Consider the following 18,616-nt stretch of genomic DNA (forward strand, 5'->3'; position numbering starts at 1 on the left):
GCCTATCAGGTCCTCTAGCAGTGTGGTTTCTGGGGCCCCGGGGTACCCTACTGTCTCTTTGTGGAGGAAGTGTTTTATTTGGAGGTGTCTCATTTCCTGTCCTTTTGCTAGTTTCCACTTCCTCGTCAGTTCATCTAGTGTCGCCAGTCTGTGCCCTACGTAGAAGTCCCCGACCATCAGTGTGCCCCCGTCCCGCCTCCATCATTTGAAGGTGGTATCCAGCATGGCTGGGGGGGCTCTGTGATTGCCGCATATGGGAGCCATGGGGGACATTTTGGTTATCCCGAAGTGTTGCCTCAGCTGGGTCCACGTTCTCAGCGTGGCCGCTACCACTGGGCTCGTTGTGTATCTTGTTGAGGGGGATGGGAGTGCTGCTGTGGCCAGGGCCCGGAGGGTCGTTCCTTTACAGGATGCCTCCTCCATTTGTACCCAATCTGTGTCGGGTTCTTGTACCCACCCCCTCACTCTTCCTGCCGTTGCTGCCTGCGGTAGTATTGTAGGTTTGGTAAGGCCAAGCCCCCTTTGATTTTCCCTCTTTGCAGTGTCGGTTTGGGAATTCTCGGGTTCTTACCCCCCCACGCACAAACGCCATGATTAGACTGTCTACGTTTTGGAAAAAGGTCTTGGGGATGAAGATCGGAATGGATCTAAACAGGAAGAGGAACCCTGGCAGTACGTTCATCTTGATCGTCTGCACTCCCCCCGCCAGGGAGAGTGGGAGTGAGCCCCACCTTTGAAGGTCTTTTCTTACTTCCTCCACCAGACTGGTCAGGTTCCACTTGTGGATCTGTGTCCAGTCTCTGGCTATCTGGATCCCCAGGTAGCAGAATCTGTTCTGGGCCATTTTGAACAGGAGCCCCTCCAGCTCTCTCCCTCCCCCATTTGGGTTCACTGGGAATGCCTCGCTTTTGCCCAGGTTAAGTTTGTAGCCCGAGAAGGTTCCAAACTCTTTCAGTATTTGCTGTATTGCCTTCAGTCCCTCCTGTGGCTTCGAGACATAGAGGAGCAGGTCATCTGCATAGAGTGAGACTCTGTGCTCTCTGTCTCCTCTCCGGATTCCCTGCCAGCTTTTCGCGTCCCGCAGGGTTATCACCAGGGGTTTGATTGCTAGCGCGAACAAGAGTAGGGACAGAGGGCAGCCCTGTCTTGTTCCTCTGTAGCTGGACGTATTCCGAGCTGGTGGTGTTATTTCGGACACTCGCTTTGGGAGCGTTGTACAGGAGCCTCACCCAGGCGGGGAATCCCGCTCCTAGCCCAAACCGTTCCAGTACCTCGAACCTGTCCCTTGGGTGTGGGGCCAGGACTAGTGCAAAGTTTTTGTAGAAGTCCGCCAGGAACCCATTGGGTCCTGGTGCCTTCCCCACCTGCATGGAGCTGATGCTCTCCCTGATTTCTCCCAGATCTATTGGTGCTTCCAGCTCTCCCCCCCCCCCCCCCCCCCCCCCCCCACCTTCTGTCTCCCCCCACAACTGGTAGTTCCAGTCCGTCTAGGAACTGTTTCATCCCTGCGTCCCTGTTGGGGGGCTCGGAGGCGTACAGTCCCCGGTAGAAGGTCTCAAATGCCCGATTGACCTCCTTTGCTTCTGTTACCAGTCTGCCTCTGCTATCCTTTACCTGCGCTATTTCCCTTGTGGCTGCCTGCTTCCTCAGCTGGTGAGCCAACAGGTGGATCAAATCAAATTAAACATTGTAGTTTTATTAAATAGTCAGTAAAACATTTTCAGAAACATACTTCAGCTGTGCCACAAAGCAGTGTTTTTAAATCTAGTAAAACTCTTGCCCTGTATTTGTTAATATTGGCTAGCTGATACTTTCCAAAGTGCTGGGTCTGAATTGGCTTGAATTAATTCCGGAGGGCGGGCAGTTGGAAAATGCTCAGTAATGTAAACACGAGGCAAACTCATCTCTCGTGTTTTCTGCTCATCTGTAACTCAATGCCAGTGACGGTAAACAGGACCGCGGCGAATTTCTCAGGAGATAGAAAGAATCATTCCGTTTTTTTGTCGGGATTCCCATTCTGGAACTTTACCCCGCCTTGAAATAGTTTGAAGGTTTTTCTGAATGAAGGGAATTTCTGGGTGACGTCACTGGGCGTGTATCGTTTTGATTAAAATGTTCGAGGATGGGAGAGTGGAGCATGCGAGAACTTTAATCGCCAAATTCCTGGCAGCTGAAGGATTTGCCACTGATGGGATTTGGGATGTGGGCTTCGCTGGCTAGGCCAGCATTTATTGTCCATCAATAGCTACTCTCGAGAAGGTGGTGGTGCGCTGCCTTCTTGAACCACAGCAGTCCATGATACTTGGGCAGCATGGTAGCATTGTGGATAGCGCAATTGCTTCACAGCTCCAGGGTCCCAGGTTCGATTCCGGCTGGGTCACTGTCTGTGCGGAGTCTGCACATTCTCCCCGTGTGTGCGTGGGTTTCCTCCGGGTGCTCCGGTTTCCTCCCACAGCCCAAAGATGTGCAGGTTAGGTGTATTGGCCATGATAAATTGCCCTTAGTGTCCAAAATTGCCCTTAGTGTTGGGTGGGGTTACTGGGTTATGGGGATGGGGTGGAGGTGTTGACCGTGGGTGGGGTGCTCTTTCCAAGAGCCGGTGCAGACTCGATGGGCCGAATGGCCTCCTTCTGCACTGTAAATTCTATGAATTCTATGCGGTGTAGGAATGATGAAAATGGAGACTCTGAGAGCAGAAGGTGTGAACGGGGACAATTGGAGAGGTGGGGCAGTTGGTATTCACACTAACTTGATAACTAGAAGCACTGGGTGAAGGGTAGGCAGTGGCGGAGGCAGCAATGGCTAGGATGATGTGGGGGAGCAGGAATGGGTGTCAGAAAGATGCTGTGGAATGCAGACCATGAGGAGAGAGTTGCAGATGCCAAAGGTTTTCAGTGGGGAGGACCAGTTGAGGTCTGAGGCAGGCAATGCATCAGTTCCTTTCCCCTAATGGCAAGTTAACGTTACTTCTCCAGGTCAACATGGGCTAGTATTGTTAATCGGTAACATGCTGCTGGAACTCCATGAGTCTGCTGTAGAATGTGCACTGTCACGCGGGCTTGGGCAGCCTTCCCTCTTTAGTTTTCAGCTTGAAACCAGTTTTGGGAGTTAATTGGCTTCCACTCCTTGAGTGTTGTACAGTGACTAGAGAACTCTTTCCTACAGCATAGGTTTGCTGGGGCACCCCATTGTCCTGGGTTATTTCTCAGCCCCCGAATTTGAAACTCTTTGCTTTGTTTGCAGAATGTTGCTGAGGATTTGGACAACCTATTATCGGCGCTGAGCGAGAATCTGATCGATTTCACTGACCCTACGCCACTGGTAGGTTCTGTTTCTAAATGTGCATTTAGTTGCTGCTGCGAGATTGTTGTGCTGTGTTCTCACTAACGTCAACAAGTAGCAGTCTCTGCAGCAGCCCACACGCTTTCTGCTTTCCCTGTCAGTAAAGGATCTGTTATGATTTATTTATGAATGAAATGAGTCATCAGGCTGAGGCAAAAAAAAAATTGCATTTATATATTTGCATTCACAACCTCGGGAGGTCCGAAACAGCTTTGCAGGGCGGCACAGTGGTTAGCACTGCTGCCTCACCGCTCCAGGGACCCAGGTTCAATTCCGGCCTCTGGTGACTGTCTGTGTAGAGTTTGCTCCTTCTCCCCGTGTCTGCGTGGGTTTCCTCCGGGTGCTCCAGTTTCCTCCCACAGTCCAAAGATATGCAGGTAAGGTGGATTGGCCATGTTAAATTGTCCCTTAGTGTCCATTGGTTAAGTGGAGTTACAGGGGAGTGGGCCTAGGTAGGGTGCTCTTTCAGAGGGTCAGTGCAGACCCGATGGCCTGAATGGCTTCCTTCTGCATTGGAGGGATTCTACAGTGTAGTCACTGTGGTAATATAGGCACTGTGATAATGTAGGAACCACAATAACAAGTTTTCGTAATCAGCTCTGATGTAATGATCAGATCAGCCTTTGTTTTTTTTTATTTTTTCCAATTAAGGAGCAATTTAGCAGAGCCAGTCCACCTACACTACACATCTTTGGATTGTGGGGGTGAAACCCATGCAGACCCAGAATGTAAAAACTCCACACAGACAGTGACCCGAGGCCGGGATCGAACACAGGTCCTTGGCGCTGTGAGGCAGCAGTGCTTGCCACCGTTTCGCCCTAGATTTGCCGTTTTGTGATGTTGGTTGAGCAATACGTATTGACCAGGACACTTTGAAATAACACCATGAGATCACCCGCCTTGGGAAGCAAACTTGCTTTCGCGTCTCCTCCAAAGGATGGCGCCTCCGACGGCGCTGCACTACCTCAACGTCGCACTGGGGTGTCAGTGTTTGAACTCGAGCCCTAGATTGGGACTTGAACCAACAAACTTGTGACTCCGAAGTGCGAATGCCACCACCTGAGCCAAGGCTGACGCCGACTCAACGGAGGCCCTGAAACTACTTCACAATTGACAGCCGATATTTAATGACGTGCGTCCCCAAGCACCTCATTCCAGAGTCACGTGTCAAGCCATCATCAGTAATTTGTACTTTTCAGCGCGATGTAATTATTTATAATTCTGATTTAATGCCCTCCCTTACACTGGTCCTCAACCAGCTTATTGTATTTTTAAAAATAAATTTAGAGTATCCAATTCTTTTTTTTCCCCCAATTACGGGGCAATTTAGCGTGGCCAATTCACCTACCCTGCACATCTTTTTGGGTTGTGAGGGTGAGACCCACGCAGACACGGGCAGAATGTGCAAACTCCACACGGACAGTGACCCGGGGATGGGATCGAACCCATGTCCTTGGCGCCGTGGGGCGACAATGATAACCACTGCGCCACGTGCCGCCCAACCAGCTTATTGTAAACCACCTATTTCGACCGAGCCACACAGATGGTTGGTTAATTTTTCAAGTCGGCAGCAATCGGTGTCACTTTCACTGCAGCATTCCCATCAAAGAGCCTAATGCTAGTCTAGGATTGATCATTGCTGTTCCTCTAATCCTGGATTATTCCAGCTATCCTGCTGAGACGGTGATCATCAATCAACCTATCTGCTGAAGCAACAAAAAATGTCTAGTGAGATTCATGGAAGAAATATTTAGCTGTTTGAGTATTACAGGAAAAAACAAGCTGTTGAAGCTTTTAGTCTTGCACTCAACAGGAAAGACACAAGAATACCAATTTTCAAAGGGGGCAACAATTTGTACTGCATGAGAAGGGGTTGTTAAATGGTTGGCAAGAGAATTCTGATTGTTAAAGCACTGACATGGCAGTGCACTATACTGCAAGGGTTCTGATTAGTTGGCAAGTGGTCTGTGGTTGAGGCATCACCATGGAGAATGCACCGAGGACAGGTTGCCCTCTTTTCCCCCCTCCCCCAAGCTTTTGTCCAATTGGAAAATTCAATGCTGGACATGTTCATTTTCCTGCAGAGGACAGAGCCTGTGCATGAATTTACGTGACTTCCAGCAAGCAAAATTGAGTCACATTGTGGGCCTGACTGATAATGATAAATTGGTTGTTCATGTAATTCTTAGCATACCTGGGATTGTTCAGTAAGTGCTGTCCAATCACTGATTCACATATAATGTTAGGCACTGTTCTAAGTTTCACAAACATGGGCTGGTTGAGTACGGTCCCTATTTTTCCTATTGTGAACACGCTGAAGGGACACGCTGTTTGATATGATCCACCAGTCGTTGGGGTGTACGGTCCACTTATCTGACATCACACCGGCACTGAAATTCATAGTCCACATTACTCATTTGTGTGGTAGGCAGTACGTCGTCTTGGCTTGACGGCCGCATCCTGTTGGTGCAGATTACCACTCCTGTTGCTACTGCAAAAAATCTTCAGCGTGCCTTTTTTTTTTAAGCAATACTTCCAGCCTACCAAATGTCTATTTAGCTTATTTTTGATGTTTGTGTTTATCTTAAATTTTTTTGATGTTGACTTAGGGCAGGGTGGTTCCAAATGGAATCTTTGGCCGCGATGTCTCTTCCACTGCGAAGGTATCCAAACTGCCTGCCGAGCCTGCACTCTTTCCACTCCCATCTCCCACTCCGGCTCAGCATTCCTTGGAGTCGAATTTTTCAACCAGGTAAAGTCTCGCTAATAGCGTCGGTTGCTTAGGAATAAATGAGCATGATTTGAACCCAAGCCTCTGTTTAGTTAAAAATGGAAACTAAAACACTAGAACCAAGTGGTTCTAATTTATGGAATGTCACATTTGGATTACTCTACAACCATAATTTCAAAGGTTTCACCCTCCAATCCTTTTCTGACCTTGCGTCACCCACTGATTCCAGATTTACTGCCAGCTCTGTATTTCTGACCTGTGCCTATTCAGCTCAGGGTGCCCACTGCCCCAATCCCAGTCCAACATTTATGGCCGAATATTCGCCCCAAGCTCTGGACTTTCTTCACCTCTCCAAGTGTCTCTGCCTTGCTTCGTCTCTTTCCCCCACGATGAAAAAAAACTCCCTCTCGACAGACCTCCCCAACCAAGAGCTTGTGTCACCTCCTTTAACGCGCCTACCCTCTTTCCCCCCCTCCAATCCCCTCGCTGTTCTCCTCTGTGCCCGGTGTCTTGTTACCTCTCACTGTTAAAAATGTTAACGTCGGTTGTTAACACATTGTGATGGATATTATTTATCTCCCTGCAGCGTTATCACCAAGGATGTAGAGAAGCCTGTGAAGCCCAAGGGGTTGTTGACAACAGAGTTGTGAGGACTACGGGGCTTACCTTTGACCCGTTCATGAAACAAAAATTGACTGTCAAAGGTGGCCTGTGTGCATTTGGACTCTCTTTAAGACATTCATGTGGAGTAACCCAGCAACATTGATGACCTCCTTTTGTACAAAATCAGAGCTCCACGCTTCCTCCTTGTCAACTAAACATATGGGACGGTCGTTGTAGGAACCCTACCCTGGTGGGTATGTAAAACAAGACCCCACAACAAAAGAAAAAGGCTTCTAATTATGATTAGAGAATTCCTCCTGGATTAAAACTACTGGAAAATCAAACACGGGTACAGGAGAGACCTGGAATAACTACCATAATTTCATCTCAAAGAATAAGACGTGCTTCGCCAGCGAGAGCAATAGTTCCTGTTGGCTACTGATCCTGAGGAACGGCTGTGGGAAGCTGGGGTGACACTGATGGAGTAATTGCTGACGGGCGAGCAGGGAGTGGAGGTTGGAGGTGGGGGTTACAACACTGTTGCCCCGAGTCTCCAACCCAAATGCAGCTTTGCACTGCGAACCACAGATCACTAGTCAAGTTCCGTCCAATGCTTTTGTAAAGAGTAGACACTTTAAGATCTCCGAGTCTAACTACTGAGGCATCACGCGATATATGGATTCTGGATCAAACTCCAGTTTATTGACGAATTGCCCAGGGGATGAAGGAGTCCGGAGCAGGACGATAACATCGGCACGAATCCTGAATTACACTGATTCTTCCGGAGATTCCTCTTCCTCCCGCAGTGGTTTGAATAACTTTTCAATTTGAGGTCCTCCTGAACGGTTGTGGGGGTGCAGACGAGCGCCTTTCAAAGTGGAAGACAAACCTGAGCCTGGCCAAGTGTCACATTTTTGACAATTGTTCACTCGCCTGTGCAAAGTGCCTGGAAACTCCTGGCAAGGCACAGCTGGCCGATCAGTGACGGTTTCACCTGGCGTTCCTTTAAATGTGAAGGAAAACGTACAACGTGGCTTGCAAAGAGGACCAAAGGTTGTTGGGTAGGGGAAGGAGAACTGTGACCATGCAACTTTCAACCAATAATGCTTATAAAACTAACTTTTTTTCCAACTGGTTTCACATTGAATTTACATGTTTGTTAATTCCTTGTATTCTTTCTGTTTGGGGCTGTTTCTTGCTGCTCCCCTCCCTCAATGCTCAGCCCAATCCCAAACATCCTACAACATGCACCCCCCCCCCCCCCCCCCACCCCCCCCCAATTCCTTCTTCTCCTCGGCGATCACTCTCTAACGAGTATGATTGTCCATCTAAGAAACTCCATGTTACTGGTCATGGGGTCTGTGGGTCCTGGTGTGGCTGATGAACTCGATCCTCGAGCCGTATCTTCAACCGGACACTTGGCAGGTTTTCCGGGAGGCGGGATTGGTCCTTGGACTCTACACCATTGGTATTCCTTTCTCGGGCTCCTTTTCTTGGGCCTTCTCTTGGCCTCCAATGTCCTCAAATAATGTCCCTCCAATCAGACGGTCTCTCCAAGTAGACCTCTTCTGAGCAAGGGTCTCCCAAGCATCGGCATCTATGTTGCATTTCTTGAGGTAAGCCTTCAGGTTGTCTTTGAAGTGCTTCCTTCACCCGCCTGTTGGGGTCCCTTCCTTGAGCTGGGTGAAGATTTACTTTGGCAGTCCGGACTCTGACATCCCAAACAGATGGTCGGCCCAGCAGAGTTAGTTTCGGATGATCATGGCCTCGATGCTGGCGCTCCTGGCTCCTTCAAGGACACTGATGTTAGTGCTCCTGCCCTCCCAGCTGATGCGGAGAATCCGTCTCAGGCATTGTTGGCGGTACCTCTCCAGGGTCTGAGGTGGCATCTGTACATAGTCCAAGTTTCTCCATTTATTGAATTCTGAGAGTTGCTTGAGGGGTTCCTAGATTGAACCGTCCCCATGCCTTCTCCCATCTGTCCCAGCTGTCTCAAAGGCCAGAAGGCCTCCCATGATGATGGGCAAGTTAATTCAATCCAGGGATGCTACAAGTGCAAGAGATGCCTATTCCATTTGTGAGCTGCAGTTCAGTTGTAATTATGGAGAGGAAAGCACCTCTCGTCATTTCCTACTTTACATCCCCCCCACCCCCCCAATCCCATGCTGCTATAAAATGTTTCAAGCCGGGTGTGACCTCACCCAGTAACATTTGAACAGCTACCGGAGGAACATGATGAGTATAACCTGCACTTAACCTAAATGTGCAGCTACTATTCCACACGGTCTTATCCAAGTGGACACCTCTCTTTGGGGTCTATTGTTGCGAATCTTTTCTGCAACTTTACTAAGATCGAGAGTGTGTGTGTGTGTGTGGATCAGTGCATGCTTTAAAGTTCTTCACCCGAGTGGTGCAGAGTGATGCAACTCCATTGCATGCCATGACTGGCCCTTTATCTTTTCCTCGCTTCCTTTGAGAGGGAAGATGTCTCTGTTATAATTAGCACCTTGTCTCCCTGGTGCCATGATTAGTCCGTAATCATAGGGTGATGGAATCTGCTGAATTGTAATTGCTTCTTATAGGTTTGTAGACCCCCCCCCCCCCCCCCCCCCAAAAAAGAAAATGTCCAGCCACTGATTACTGTTATTTCGTTGCATGTTTTCACTCTTTGTGTGGTGGAGAGGTCGTGTTCACACTTGCCCTTCTGTAGTGCTCATACCTACCCAACTTCATTGCTTCCTGAAAACTACACTTTGCTAACTTTGTTCTCCAAGCTGCTGATGGTTGACCACAACCACTGCAGTGCAAAATCCCCCTGGAGTGTGTTTTGCTGTCCAACAATCGCACCTCAGCTTCACTGAGTCCTGACTGGCTCGGATGGGTGTGTGTTTTGCCTTTATGTCAGAGCACCCTGTGCTGTTGGCTTTGCTGTCCTTTCGGGTGGAATCCCATCTTGAACTGAGATCTTGCCTGCCTGCTCAGGAGGGCGTTAAATACCTCATGGCAGCAATTGAAAGACAGGCAATTCTACCAGTGGCTTGGCCAACGCGCTACCCCCAATTCTTAAATGATCACTATTTATAGGGCATTGGCATAAATCGGTTAGAAACGTTATGACACGAGGAAAACATTCAACTTGGCGAGCCCGTGACAGTCATGTCATCAAACTCCAAAGAGTAATGCACCACACGAACCACTGTGAAATGTTTCAATGACCCTCCATTGAAATACAAGTACCTTTGTTCATTTTCTCCCCTTGTTCGTTCTAGAATTGAGGCTTGAACCTATTCCCGTTGGTGGTATTGACACTTTTAAACAAGAATCTTAACTGGCACATCTCTTTATACCCTGATGTAATGAAAATATATTGTTTTGTCTAAGGTGGTAGTGTAAGTTTGTCTCGTCTCAAAAATAAGTCTAGTTGAGTGAAGTTTCTCGGTGGCTCTGCGGAGGTTGGGGGCGACCTGTCGAACGCTGTAGTCACACATTTTGTATTGAGACCTGGCCGCTGCTATGATTTAAGATGGAGAGACTAATGGTAATTCTGCTCTCAATGTATTTGTGGACTTTCACATCCGTGTACTTCACTGTGATTTCTACTGGATATCGAGGATGTATGAAACTCCAAAGGACATGAATGAAAATGAAATGAAAATCGCTTATTGTCACAGGTAGGCTTCAAATGAAGTTACTGTGAAAAGGACATGTCCTTTTCAACTTGTCTTTAACCAGGGAGTTTAATGAAGTCAAGTGAAAGGTACACAAAAATCCATAAAGATAACTTGTACTTCATAGTTAGGCTGATGCCCAATTTTAGGTTCGTAATCAACATATTTTGTATTATGTAACTTGGGTGTCAATTTCCTGGTATTACATGAGGTGAGGAGGCAACGATTCCTCGGCGAGGTGGTCTTGCATTGTTTCAGGTTTGAGCCTGTTGAGCACAGTGCAAAACCGCCGAACCTGCCAGCCGGTGACCTCGGGCAGAGTCAAACATGTCGCACTTCGATTACCTTTCTCGGAGAGTGACTTTATACTCGGAATCTACCAGGCCTACGCTGTTCCGGTGAAGTAAAAACACGACGCTGTTCCGGCGAAGTAAAAACAAAGTGCTGGAGGTACTCGGCAGGTATGGCAGCACCTGTGGAGCGAGAAACAGGTGTTGATGTTTTGAGTGGGAGATGACTCTCCTTCAGAAGTTAACTCTGTTTCTATCTCCCTGGATGCTGCTGGTTCCACTGAGTAATCCCAGCACTCCCGCTGTTCGGCATCTGCAGTATTTTGCATTTATTTTACTGTTCCCATGAAGTAAGGGATACCGTTGATACCGTGGCTAACGTCGCATTTTGCGGTACACTTGACCGCAGCCAACGCTTGGAGCTTCAATGCCCCATCCAACTAAAATAGCCCTCCTTCAGCTTGTTGCAGAGACGTGGTTGGAGTTAATCTGGAGTCGCAATATTTAGTTTTGGGCTCCACAACTCGGGAAGGATATATTGGCCTTGGAGGGGGTGTAATGCAGACTCGAATGGGGACTTAAGGGGTTAAATTGTGCCGAGATTACTTGAAGGTGGCTTCTAATCCTTTGCATGTAGAAAATAAAGGAGTGCTCTAATTGGGTGTTTCAAATAATAAAAGGATTTCAAAAAAGGTTGGTAAAAGTGAACCTACTTTCTCAAGTGAGGAAATCCAAAACTGTCGGGCAAATCTGTCACATTAGAGCTAACATTCAGGAGTGACATCAGCAGGCGCTTCTCTACATTGTGGCTCACGGAAATCTGGAACCCTCTTTCCCTTTGCTTGAGGTGGTGGTGATGGTGTTACAGTTCGCTACACGTCCAAATTGCGATGGGTAAATGCATGTTTTAGCCCAGAACTATGGGGTAGTGATGGCAACGGCTCCAACATTCTTTCCAGCACATTGCTGAGCGGGAGTATCTCCTGTCTTTACCACCATCTTTGGCGCGCGTTGGGGGGGTTGCAGATTTGATCTTCAGCCTGCTTGGCCAGTTGTCTATTAAGTCCTGGAGTGGGACTCAAACCCAGAGTTTCCAGTTCAGAGACTCTGGCGGGTGAAGCCCACGACACTTCCTATCTTTTAGATGAGGCATTGGATGGTGTCATTGCCCTCCAGAGGAGTGGTGAAATATTGAATAAAAAGGTTCTTAAACAGTATGCAAGTATATTTATCAGCTAGTGTATAAGATAGAGCCACTGTTCGTCATGTGTAATTTGTATCGTTAATTTATAGTGCTAGATCTTCATATCCAAGTGCAATTTTCATTAGTCCTTGAATAATTTATTTTTGATTTTAAAAATGCACGTTTCATTGCGTCGTCACCATGAGTAGTGTATGTAGAGACCAGTAATAGAGTCACAGCACTGATTTCTGTATTTCTATGTAAGTTTGTTGAATAAAAGTATGTGGTTTGTAGTTTACTTACTCTTTTGTACATTTATATGGTGTAGTTTATCTTTTCCTCTTGGTACAATAAAAATTTTACTTGGATGCAACTGTTGGGAAGTTCTGCTGTGTGTACTACTTCTGACTTTGTTTTCATTAAAACTGCTTTTAAATATTTAAAACTCTTGAGCTCATTCAGAACTCTGCTGCACCGAGACTAACTTCCACCAGGTCCCCTCGCCCCCTTGCTCGCTGACTAGCATTGGCTCCCAGTTTGACACTGCTGCAATTTTAGAATTCCCATTCAAAGAGTCAGTCGCAGCTTTCAAGAGGGAATTGAGTAATGATTATTATTATTAAATTGCAGGGCCATGGGGAAAGGGGGGTGGAGTGGCATTGGCTGAGTTTGTGGAGAGAGTCGACTCGGGTATAACTGGCTTTGGAGCCACAGAACTCCTATAGTGTGAAAGGAGACCATTCGGCCCATCGAGTCTGCACCAACCCTGTGAAACGGCACTCTACCTAGGCCCACTCCGCACCCTAACCTGCACAGGTTTGAACACCAAGGGGCAATTTAGCATGACCAATCCAGCTAACCTGCACATCTTTGGATTGAGGAAACCAGATCATCTGGAGGAAACACACACACACACACACACACACACTGGGAAAAAGTGTAAACTTCACACTCACACAAAGTCACCCAAAACCGGAATTGAACCTGGGTCCTGGTGCTGTGACGCAGCAGTGCTAACCACTGTGCCACCGGGCCATCTGGGCTGCTCCCCCTAAGTATCCAGCAGAGGGCAGTAGAGCGGAGCTGCTGATTGGCTGTTGGAGGGGAAATTTGCATACGCCCGTGTGCTCACCCTAACTTGGAGGCGTACCTGAACAAGAGACCCTAGCTGTTCAAGTGAAGACAAGCATCCAGCAGAGAGCAGTAGAGCGAAGCTGCTGATGGCCGTTGCAGGGGAAATTTGCATACGTCCGTGTGCTCACCCTAACTTGGAGGTGGTTTGTGGAGGAGCTCTTGTCAAGTGACACTTAAACCTGAAACACTTCTTCAGTGTTTCCCTCCCTACCCCCTCCTCTAACCCAAAAAAAACCAACCGCTGTAAGGATCAAGAGGAAGGCTCGAGGGCAGGTAGAAGTGGAAAGTTGAACCGTGACGTCACAGCCTGCAGGGATTGGCTGGTGACTGGTAAGTACATAGAACATAGAAAATACAGCACAGAACAGGCCCTTCGGCCCACGATGTTGTGCCGAACCTTTGTCCTAGATTAATCATAGATTATCCTTGAATTTACAGTGCAGAAGGAGGCCATTCGGCCCTTTGAGTCTGCACCGACAGGTGGTTTTTATTTATTTTCCCTCCGGTGTTATCGTGCGGGGCGCAGAGGTTGCGGAGTGAGTGCTTGCTGAGAAGGGGAGTGACTAACAGGTAAATTCTTTCTTTTTTTTTATCTAGAGGGGATGGCAGGGAAGGTAGTGCAATGTTCCTCCTGCAGAATGTTTGAGGTGAGGGACGCCGTCAGTGTCCCTGCTGATTTCATCTGTGGGAAGTGCACCCATCTCCAGCTCCTCAGAAACAGCGTTAGGGAACTGGAGCTGGAGTTGGATGAACTTTGGATCATTCGGGAGGCAGAGTTGGTCATAGATAGAAGCTTCAGGGATGTAGATACTCCGAAGAATAAAGATAGATGGGTGACGGTGAGAGGGGCTGGGAGGAAGCAGTCAGTACAGGGATCCCCTGTGATCGTTCCCCTTAGTAACAAGTATACCGCTTTGGATACTGTTGGGGGGGGGGGGGGGGGGGGGACTTACCAGGGTTAAGCCATGGGGTACAGGTCTCTGGCACAGAGTCTGTCCCTGTTGCTCAGAAGGGAAGGGGGGAGAGGAGTAGAGCATTAGTCATTGGAGACTCCATAGTTAGGGGGATAGATAGGAGATTCTGTGGGAATGAGAGAGACTCACGGTTGGCGTGTTGCTTCCCAGGTGCCAGGGTCCGTGATGTCTCTGATCGTGTTTTCGGGATCCTTAAGGGGAGGGGGAGCAGCTCCAAGTCGTGGTCCACATAGGTACCAACGACATAGATAGGAAAAGGGATGGGGATGTAAGGCAGGAATTCGGGGAGCTAGGGTGAAAACTTAGATCTAGGATAAACAGAGTTATTATCTCTGGGTTGTTACCCGTGCCACGTGATAGCGAGACGAGGAATAGGGAGAGAGAGGAGTTGAACACGTGGCTACAGGGATGGTGCAGGAGGGAGGGTTTCAGATTTCTGGATAATTGGGGCTCATTCTGGGGCTGGTGGGACCTCTACAAACGGGATGGTCTGCACCAGGGCCAGAGGGGTACCAATATTCTGGGGGGGAAATTTGCTAATGCTCTTCGGGAGGGTTTAAACTAGTTCAGCAGCGGCTTCGGAACCTAAATTGTAGCTCCAGTATACAGGAGGTTGAGAGTAGTGAGGTCATGAGTAGGGTTTCAAAGTTGCAGGAGTGTGCTGGCAGGCAGGAAGGTGGTATAAAGTGTGTCTTCTTCAATGCCAGGAGCATCCGGAATAAGGTGGGTGAACTTGCGGCATGGGTTGGTACCTGTGACTTCGATGTTGTGGCCATTTCGGAGACATGGATAGAGCAGGGAGAGGAATGGTTGCAGGTGCCGGGATTTAGATATTTCAGTACGCTCAGGGAAGGTGGTAAAAGAGGGGGAGGGATGGCATTGTTAATCAAGGACAGTATTACGGTGGCAGAAAGGACGTTTGATGAGGACTCGTCTGCTGAGGTAGTATGGGCTGAGGTTAGAAACAGGAAAGGAGAGGTCACCCTGTTAGGGGTTTTCTATAGGCCTCCGAAAAGTTCCAGAGATGTAGAGGAGAGGATTGCAAAGATGATTCTGGATAGGAGCGAAAGCAACAGGGTAGTTGTTATGGGGGACTTTAACTTTCCAAATATTGACTGGAAACGCTATACTTCGAGTACTTTAGATGGGTCCGTTTTTGTCCAATGTGTGCAGGAGGGTTTCCTGACACAGTATGTAGATAGGCCAACAAGAGGTGAGGCCGTATTGGATTTGGTACTGGGTAATGAACCAGGACAGGTGTTAGATTTGGAGGTAGATGAGCACTTTGGTGATAGTGACCACAATTCGATTACGTTTACTTTAGTGATGGAAAGGGATAGGTATATACCGCAGGACAAGTGTTCTACCTGGGGGAAAGGCAATTATGATGCGATGAGGCAAGACGTAGGATGCATCGGATGGAGAGGAAAACTGCAGGGGATGGGCACAATGGAAATGTGGAGCTTGTTCAAGGAACAGCTACTGCGTGTCCTTGATAAGTATGTACCTGTCAGGCAGGGAGGAAGTGGCCGAGCAAGGGAACCATGGTTTACTAAGGCAGTCGAAACACTTATCAAGAGGAAGAAGGAGGCTTCTGTAAAGATGAGACATGAAGGTTCAGTTAGGGCGCTTGAGAGTTGCAAGTTAGCTAGGAAGGACCTAAAGAGAGAGCTAAGAAGAGCCAGGAGGGGACATTAGAAGTCTTTGGCAGGTAGGATCAAGGATAACCCTAAAGCTTTCTATAGATATGTCAGGAATAAACGAATGACTAGGGTAAGAGTAGGGCCAGTCAAGGACAGTAGTGGGAAGTTGTGCTTGGAGTCCGAGGAAATAGGAGAGGTGCTAAATGAATATTTTTCGTCAGTATTCACACAGGAAAAAGACAATGTTGTCGAGAATACTGAGATTCAGGCTACTAGACTAGAAGGGCTTGAGGTTCATAAGGAGGAGGTGTTAACAATTCTGGAAAGGGTGAAAATAGATAACTCACCTGGGCCGGATGGGATTTATCCTAGGATTCTCTGGGAAGCTAGGGAGGAGATTGCTGAGCCTTTGGCCTTGATCTTTAAGTCAGCTTTGTCTACAGGAATAGTGCCAGAAGACTGGAGGATAGCAAATGTTGTCCCCTTGTTCAAGAAGGGGAGTAGAGATAACCCCGGTAACTATAGACCAGTGAGTCTTACTTCTGTTGTGGGAAAAATCTTGGAAAGGTTTATAAGAGATAGGATGTATAATCATCTGGAAAGGAATAATTTGATTAGAGATACTCAACACGGTTTTGTGAAGGGTAGGTCGTGCCTCACAACCTTATAGAGTTCTTTGAGAAGGTGACCAAACAAGTGGATGAGGGTAAAGCAGTTGATGTGGTGTATATGGATTTCAGTAAAGCGTTTGATAAGGTTCCCCATGGTAGGCTACTGCAGAAAATACGGAGGCATGGGATTCAGGGTGATTTAACAGTTTGGATCAGAAATTGGCTAGCTGGAAGAAGACAAAGGATGGTGGTTGATGGGAAATGTTCAGACTGGAGTCCAGTTACTAGTGGTGTACCACAAGGATCTGTTTTGGGGCCACTGCTGTTTGTCATTTTTATAAATGAGGGCGTAGAAGGATGGGTGAGTAAATCTGCAGATGACACTAAAGTCGGTGGAGTTGTGGACAGTGCGGAAGGATGTTACAAGTTACAGAGGGACATAGATAACCTGCAGCGCTGGGCTGAGAGATGGCAAATGGAGTTTAATGCAGAAAAGTGTGAGGTGATTCATTTTGGAAGGAATAACAGGAAGATTGAGTACTGGGCTAATGGTAAGCTTCTTGGCAGTGTGGATGAGCAGAGAGATCTCGGCGTCCATGTAAATAGATCTCTGAAAGTTGCCACCCAGGTTGAGAGGGTTGTTAAGAAGGCGTACGGTGTGTTAGCTTTTATTGGTCGAGGGATTGAGTTTAGGAGCCATGAGGTCATGTTGCAGCTGTACAAAACTCTGGTGCGGCCGCATTTGGAGTATTGCGTGCAGTTCTGGCCGCCGCATTTTAGGAAGGATGTGGAAGCATTGGAAAGGGTGCAGAGGAGATTTACCAGAATGTTGCCTGGTATGGAGGGAAGATCTTATGAGGAAAGGCTGAGGGACTTGAGGCTGTTTTCGTTAGAGAGAAGGTTAAGAGGTGACTTAATTGAGGCATACAAGGTGATCAGAGGATTGGATAGGGTGGACAGTGAGAGCCATTTTCCTCGGATGGTGATGGCTAGCACGAGGGGACATAGCTTTAAATTGAGGGGAGATAGATATAAGACAGGTGTCAGAGGTAGGTTCTTTACGCAGAGAGTAGTTAGGGTGTGGAATGCCCTGCCTGCAACAGCAGTGGACTCGCCAACACTAAGGGCATTCAAATGGTCATTGGATAGACATATGGACGATAAGGGAATAGTGTAGATGGGCTTTAGAGTGGCTTCACAGGTCGGTGCAACATCGAGGGCCGAAGGGCCTGTACTGCGCTGCAATGTTCTATGTAACCATTCTGATTGTTTTCAAACCCATCTCCCCCCCCCCCCCCCCCCCTTCGGTGTTCTTTCAGTTCACACCTCTGGCATGTTTCTGATTTTAAAATACTGCATCATTGGCAGCGCCCTCTGCTACCTTGGCGTAACTCCAAAACTCTCACCAACAAACCTTTTTCTCTCTCTCTCTCTCTCTGTCCTTCCCTCTCTCCTTGAAGATGCTTCTTAAAAGCGATCCCATTGACCAAACTTTGTCCTGATATATCCTTATGTAGCTTAGTGTCAAGTTGTGCATGATGGCACACTTGCACAGTGCCATGAGTTGGAGCCGGAACTGTGGACGAGTCCAGTTTCCACGATGCGGAACTCACAAGACTTTTGCTTGAATGTTCAAAAGAGCTCACAAATGATTTAGTCATCTCAAATTTTCTTTATCAGCTGAAATTTTGACCAATATTTTGATACTTGGGATAAGTTTTGTTCCTCCAACTCTTTTTTTAATGCGGTATGGTGACGGGAATGAAGATAGAATTCCAAGTGTGGTCTTGCTGCATTGTAAAAATTCAGCCTCTTTAATATTTTTATTCTCACAAGTAGGCTTACATTAACACTGCAATGAAGTTACCGTGAAAAGCCCCTAGTCGCCACATTCCAGCGCCTGTTCGGGTACACGGAGGGAAAATTCAGAATTCTCAGCCGGTACGGGAATTGAACCTGCGCTGCTGCCCTTGTTCTGCATCACAAACCAGCTGTCTAGCCCACTGAGTGAAACCAGATCTCAAGGGAGAGGCAGAGGACATGACTTAAAGTATTAATTGTGTAGTTGCACATTCTCCCCGTGTCTGTGTGGGTTTCACCCCCACAACCCAAAGATGTGCAGGGTAGGTGGAAACAGATGAGTTGACAGTTGCACTCCGGGGGGGCCGGGGGGCCGGGGGGGGGGGGGGGGGGGGAAGGAAGAGAGGGGAGCTATGGACAGGGTAATGAAAGAGAAAATATAAGTCTGGATGGAATGTTGAAATAACAAAGGCATTGATCAATACCTTTTGACCGTTGTTGGGTACAGGAGCAGTGCTGGCGGTTTGCAGGGTTGATAACGTTATACTAGTATTCAAGAAATTGGAGATGGAGAAGCAAGGAAACAGAAACCAGTTAATCTAGCTTTAGTGATTCAGAAGTTGTGGAAACTATTAAC

The 18,616-nt window shown here is 47.8% G+C and overlaps 2 protein-coding genes across 2 annotated transcripts in view; one reads left to right on the top strand and one right to left on the bottom strand.

Moving 5' to 3' along the window:
• epb41l5 (erythrocyte membrane protein band 4.1 like 5) overlaps window positions 1–12,190 on the top strand; it is a 211,912-nt gene extending 199,722 nt beyond the window's left edge. Inside the window, exons 22-24 of the mRNA XM_072470182.1 lie at window positions 3,244–3,321; window positions 5,952–6,094; window positions 6,660–12,190. Coding sequence (XP_072326283.1) covers window positions 3,244–3,321; window positions 5,952–6,094; window positions 6,660–6,723 — 285 coding nt within the window. The 3' untranslated portion in view covers window positions 6,724–12,190. The remainder of the gene's footprint in view (window positions 1–3,243; window positions 3,322–5,951; window positions 6,095–6,659) is intronic.
• The window catches only part of klhdc3l (kelch domain containing 3-like), a 102,193-nt gene continuing 92,836 nt past the window's right edge, over window positions 9,260–18,616 (bottom strand). Inside the window, exon 9 of the mRNA XM_072470194.1 lies at window positions 9,260–10,817. Within this exon, the coding sequence (XP_072326295.1) occupies window positions 10,708–10,817 (110 nt within the window). The 3' untranslated portion in view covers window positions 9,260–10,707. The remainder of the gene's footprint in view (window positions 10,818–18,616) is intronic.

Source organism: Scyliorhinus torazame, chromosome 2 (assembly GCF_047496885.1).
Source record: "Scyliorhinus torazame isolate Kashiwa2021f chromosome 2, sScyTor2.1, whole genome shotgun sequence".
NCBI lineage: Eukaryota > Metazoa > Chordata > Chondrichthyes > Carcharhiniformes > Scyliorhinidae > Scyliorhinus > Scyliorhinus torazame.